The following is a 6,586-nucleotide window of genomic DNA, read 5'->3' on the forward strand; positions in this document are numbered from 1 at the left end:
AGAGTGAGAGAGTATGGGACAAAACAACTGCTTCATTGGAGAGATACCATAGTTGTTCTAACCGGTCAGCCAGACTCTGTTCTCACTAACTGAGTTGTCACGAACCGACTAACTCAGTTGTCACCAAGTCACTAACTGATTTTTGCTTGGGGGTTCTTGCTTTTATAACTATCCAGAAGGATAGACATGTTGTTGAGAACAATGGATTTCGTTGGTGGTCTTGTTACCTCTATTCTAGCTTTTGGTGGAGTAGAAGAGGTTAGAAAGGGTCAAGTGGTGAAGGCATTATTTCGGCCTAGCTAAAGGCATCTGGAAAATGTAAAACTGCTGTTGAAGTGTTAATTTAAATTTGGCTATGGTGGATCGAATCCACTTCATGCTTGAAAGATTCATTACATATCTAGGCACAAGTGTGGCTGTGTGGTAAGAAGTTTTCTTCTCAACCACATGGTTCTGGCCGACTAAAGCCTTGTGAGTGGATTTGGTAGATGGAAACTGAAAGAAGCCTGTCTCATATATCATCATTGTCATCATTTAACGTCCGTTGTCCATGGTGGCATGGGCTGGACGGTGTGGCCAGAGCTGGCAAGTCTGGTGATGGGGTGGGGGTTTGCACCAAATACCAGTCTGATTTGGCGTGGTTTCTGTGGCTGGATGCCCTTCCTAACACCAACCACTTTACAGAGTCTGCTGAATGCTTTTAATGTGGCACCGCATGTGCACTTTTATGTGACGCTGCAGAAATTAAACGAAGGCAAATTTGGTTAAGACAATCTACTTACATTTAAGTATTTTATATATATATATATATATATATATATATATATATATATATATGTATGTATGTATATTTATGTGTGCGTGTCTTTGCATCTGTGTTTGTCTCCCCCACCATCACTTGACAACAAGTGTTGGTTTGTTTATGTCCTTGTAACTTAGTGATTTGGCATAAGTAACAGATAGAATAAGTATCAGTCTTAAAAGAAAAATAAGTGCTGGGGTCAATTCATTTGAGCAAAATTTCTTCAAGGCAGTGCTCCAGAATGGCCACAGTCTAATGACTTGAAACAAGTAAAAGATGAAAGCTAAAGAGACCCCTCAACACCTGGCATAGAGCCACCCCGCTCCCAAATGCAAAGTTGAGGTGGGGCGGGCCCCTTTTCTTTCTTTTGTCTTGCAAGTCTTGCACTACTGTCAGTGTCATGAAAAAAAAGCATCCGGTACATTCTATGAAGTGGTTGGCATTAGGAAAGGTATTCAGCCATAAGTAGCCATATAAATACAAACATCACAGTTTGATGCAATCCTCTGGCTCATTGGATATTGTCAAACTGTTCAAGCCGTACCAGCATGGGATATGCATATTAAATGATGATGATGAGGATGATAACTTTCAAAGTTATACATAGATTGTTAGTTAAGTCACAACACTTAGGAACTACAGTTTCTGGGGGAAGAAATTTCTAGAGAATTTAGTTCTCGTTCAAATGTCAGTCAAAGACAAATTTTTGTGAACAAGTTTTAATTTTAGAATGATTCAGAGGCTTTCTGAAATTTGGTAAATATGATTTTGTGAAGGATGTTGAAGAGGACAATCACCATCATCCTCATCATTTTACATCCATGTAGGGATGGGTTAGATGGTTTGACAAGATCCAGAGAGTCCAAAGACTGCATCATTCTTCAGAGTCTACTTTGGCATAGTGTCTGCCGCTGAATGCCTTTCTTAACACCAACCACTTTACGAAGTACCCCAGGAGCTTTTTAATTGCCACCAGCACAAGTGAGATTGCCATAATGTTTGCAAAACTATGAATTCTTAAGAGGCAGTTTTATGCTAGGAAATGAGGGTAAAAGTATGAGGGAAGAGGCTCCTGCAGTAGATAGCACATCTGTTCATTTTTTTAGAAGGGAGAGGGTGTGAATTGACCAGGGTGGAGCTGGAGAGAGATGTATCTCTAAATAATATTGCATGATGCTAACATTTGATGCTGTTGCAGTGGTAGAATTGGTAGCATGCCAGGCAAAATGCTTAGCGACATTTCGTCTGTCTCTACATTCTAAGTTTGAATTCTTATTTCTTTATTGCCCACAAGGGGCTAAACATAGCGGGGACAAACAAGGACAGACAAAGTGATTAAGTCGATTACATCGACCCCAGTGCGTAACAGGTACTTAATTTATCGATCCCAAAAGGATAAAAGGCAAAGTCAACCTCAGTGGAATTTGAACTCAGAACGCAATGGCAGACGAAATACCGCTAAACATTTCGCCCAGCATGCTAACGTTTCTGCCAGTTTGCCGTCCTTCTAAGTTTGAATTCTGTCGAGGTCAACTTTGCCTTTCATCCTTTCAGGGTCGATAAAATAAGCACCCAATGAACTCTGAAGTCAATGTAATCGACTTACCCTCTCCCCCAAAATTTCTGGCAGTGTGCCAAAATCTGAAACCAAATATTGATGCTGTTGGTGTTGTTATTGTTGTTGCAGTATCCTTACATGCCTATCAATGGCTCGTCTGCAAGTTGCTGGTGGAGTGCAATGACAAGATCAGGATGGAGTCTAAACTTCAGAGTTGCATGTTTGATGCCATAAATAACAGCCAAGTGTACCATTGTCGCAGCCTGTCCCTGGCCTACATAGAACTGACTGTAGTGAAAGTGTTTTATGAATTTCTAATGCGACAGCAACAAGAATCACCCAATAGTCAAGAATTGATCAATGTCCTTCTGAAATTAGTCAGCCTTTATGGTTTATGGAGCATTGATAAACACCTGGCAGCATTATACCAAGGTAAGTGTTCACGAGATTTATTACCTCCCTTCTAGTTTTCGTATTATATACATATATACATTACTCTCTTTCTTTCTGTGTGTGTGTGTGTGTGTGTGTGTGTGAGTGTATATATATATATATATATAGCTGTGTGTTATTTTGTTAAGGTTATTTCTACAGAAATGAGACATCAGGTGCATTTTATGGAGTTTCTACCTACACCTTTTCTACAGATCTAGCAGGGCCATCTATCTGAAGGGATTTATGATTTTTCTGCCTTCCTACTTACTATGACTTGGGTTTTCGCTAGGTTGACTCTAAGGCCCTTCGATTCTAGACCTTGCTTCTTTACCTGGAACTTCTTCTATAGTTCTGGTAGTGACTCAGCAATTAGAGCAAGGTCATCAGCATAGAGGAGCTCCCAGGGGCAGCCTGTCTTGAATTTTTCTGTTATTGCCTAGATGGACAAGAGGGGGCTGAGCATCAATCCTTGGTGAACCCCTACTTGTACCCTGAGTTCTTTGATGTACACATTGCTAACCTTCACCTTATTGGTGATAATAATATCATTATATATTTTAAATAGCGGTAAGACCTATTTATAAATGTTTTAAAATCTTACACAGCCTTGGATTTTTATCTCATTCTGAAAAAAGATTTTTTGATATATATATATAAATACAGTGTACATTTAAACACATAAGAGATATCCATCATGGGATTCCTTGCACGCTAGAAAGAGCAGCTAAGTTCCAAACCACTATTAGAGATAAAACTTTGAAGAGAATGAAAATAAAAACATTTACCATCTTATATATATATATATATATATATATATATATATATATATATATATATATACACATACATACATAGATGTATGTATAAGTAATCAAGATTTAAAAAATTAGAGGATAAAAATTGAAAAATTAAAATATTGAAACATTTAAAAATTTTAAAGATTAAAAATTAAACAATTAAAAATAAATTTGAATTAAAGTTTTAAGAAATAAATAATTTTTTAAAATTTGAAATGTAAGAAGTCAATTATTTTTACCGTCGATGTCAGTGCTGGCTGACTGGTCCCATACTGATGACATGTAAAAAGCACCATTCGAGCATGGTCATTTCCATTGCTGCCTGACTGGCTCCTGTGCCGCTGGCACGTAAAAAGCACCATTCAAGCATGGCTGATGCCAGTACCGTCTGACTGGCCCTCATGCTAGTGACACATAAAAAGAACCCACTACACTCTTGGAGTGGTTGGCATTAGGAAGGGCATCCAGCTGTAGAAACCTTACCAGATTGGATTGGAGCCTGGTGCAGCCTTCAGTCAAACCATCCAACCCATGCAAGCATGGAACGTAGACATTAAACGATGATAAATAAATATAATACATGCATACATAGGCGCAGGAGTGGCTGTGTGGTAAGTAGCTTGCTTATGAACCACATGGCTCTGGGTTCAGTCCCACTGCGTGGCACCTTGGGCAAGCGTCTTCTACTATAGCCTTGGGCCGACCAAAGCCTTGTGAGTGGATTTGGTAGATGGAAACTGAAAGAAGCCTATCGTATATATGTATATATATATATATGTGTGTGTTTGTGTGTCTGCATTTGTCTCCCCAACATCGTTTGACAACCGATGCTGGTGTGTTTAAGTCCCTGTAACTTAGCGGTTCGGCAAAATAGACCGATAGAATAAGTACTAGGCTTACAAAGAAAAAGTTCTGGGGTCGATTTGCTCGACTAAAGGCGGTGCTCCAGCATGGCCAGTCAAATGACTGAAACAAGTAAAAGAGTACACATACAAATGTATGTATGCATGCATGTATGTACTGGAGCAACTAGATACACACCAACCCACCTGGAGCAAAGAATGGCTGAACTTGTACTGTTGGAGAGAGAAGGCAAAATCCTTAATTCATATGCTACAAATGATCAGAATATCTGGGTCTGTAAAAATATGCAATACCTTCTTAAGCTTTAAACGATGATGATTAAATGAAGATACTTCCTTCACAACCTTGTTACCAAGTTGGTGATCAGTGAAAATATAAGAGAAAACAGACAGGCACAGATAAAAGCATGCATGCACATCACAAAGGAGAAAGCTAATTAGAAGATTACAGATACAAATGATTAATGGAACGGTCAAAATTTGTAAACTTTCCTAAAGTTTAGCATTTTAGTGTATGTGCCACTATCATCATCATCATCATCATCATCATCATCATCATCATCATCGTTGTTTAACGTCCGCTTTCCATGCTAGCATGGGTTGGACGACTTGACTGAGGACTGGTGAAACCGGATGGCAACACCAGGCTCCAATCTAAACTTGGCAGAGTTTCTACAGCTGGATGCCCTTCCTAACGCCAACCACTCAGAGAGTGTGTAAGAATACATGCAGTAAATACATGCATGAAAATCTGCACATGCTGACTCAAATATTGCACATATGCACACAAAAATGCACAAATACCTTGAATCTAGATTAGAAACTGGCTCTTTTTTTATTAGCAAGAAATGTAGAAATAAAACTGAATAACACACACACACATCCATTACAGCTAATCTTACTAGTCAGTTTTGCACTGGATATTAGATAACCAGGTAACAGCATGGTTAAGTAATACTGCGTGCTCTTCAGAGAAGACAGGTATGATCAAAATATATGTGAGCATATTTTTTTTTCCTGTATCTGCCACCTCTGAAGAGCATGTAGTATCACTTAACTATACTGGTATGTAACGTTCAGTTTTAATGCTCAATGCAAAACCAATTGGTAAGATCAGCTGTCATGGATCTATAATACTGCATACTTTGATTAATGTACCCACTCTAATGACTAATATATGAATGCATCTTTTTTCTAACTCATGGATTCTTGGAGAACTAATATGTGTGTGTGTGTGGTATATCATAATACTTACTCTTGTCATAAGAATCTGTCTTGTCTTTACTGTTTTTGTATTGATGTTTCTTGTCTTTTGCTAATCTTCAGGAGGTTATTGTAGTGGAGAACTCCCAGCCAAGTGGATCCATTATGCCATCTCGGAATTGTGTAGGGAACTGAAGGATGAAGCAGTGGCTCTTGTTGATGCTGTGTCCCCTCCTGATTTCATTTTGAGCTCTCCTATTGGACATTCAAACGGAGAGGTAAGAACAGAAGTCGATAATTCTATAATGTTATCATGTTTTTTATGTTTAACTTCTTTCAGTCATTGGGTTATGGCCATGCTGGAGCAGTGTCTTGAAGGGCTTTATTGGAACAAATTGATCCTAGTACTTATCTCTTTAAGTCTGGTGCTCATTCTGATTGTTTCTTGTGTCAAATCTACTAAGTTACAGGGACATAAACAAACCAACACCGGCTATGAAGCAGTGAATGGGGGGAGACATAAAGAAACACACATGTGTAAACACACATAAATTCCCACATAATTTCTTATTTATTTCTTTATTACCCACAAGGGGTTAAACATAGAGGGGACAAACAAGGACAGACAAACAGATTAAGTCGATCCCAGTGCGTAACTGGTACTTAATTTATCGACCCCGAAAGGATGAAAGGCAAAGTCGACCTCAGCCGAATTTGAACTCAAAACATAAAAACAGATGACACACTGTGTGGTGCGATGGAGGAAGAAGACAACAAGAAGCAAAAGGACAGAATGAAGCATTGGACCTTACCTTGCCGACCGTAGCGGGGTACACGATCGCTCCTAATCAGAACACGTCTTTCTCGTAACGTCGCTGTTTTCTCACTGGCCCCACGTGCTAGCCTTCAACCGTGTGTCGCCGACTTC

General features: G+C 39.1%; 1 protein-coding gene across 1 annotated transcript in view; it reads left to right on the plus strand.

Moving 5' to 3' along the window:
* LOC106871617 (peroxisomal acyl-coenzyme A oxidase 3) overlaps nt 1-6,586 on the plus strand; it is a 45,529-nt gene that overhangs the window by 33,454 nt on the left and 5,489 nt on the right. The window contains exons 12-13 of the mRNA XM_014918185.2: nt 2,490-2,792; nt 5,782-5,936. Of these exons, the coding sequence (XP_014773671.1) occupies nt 2,490-2,792; nt 5,782-5,936 (458 nt within the window). The remainder of the gene's footprint in view (nt 1-2,489; nt 2,793-5,781; nt 5,937-6,586) is intronic.

This window comes from Octopus bimaculoides, chromosome 1 (genome assembly GCF_001194135.2).
Source record: "Octopus bimaculoides isolate UCB-OBI-ISO-001 chromosome 1, ASM119413v2, whole genome shotgun sequence".
NCBI lineage: Eukaryota > Metazoa > Mollusca > Cephalopoda > Octopoda > Octopodidae > Octopus > Octopus bimaculoides.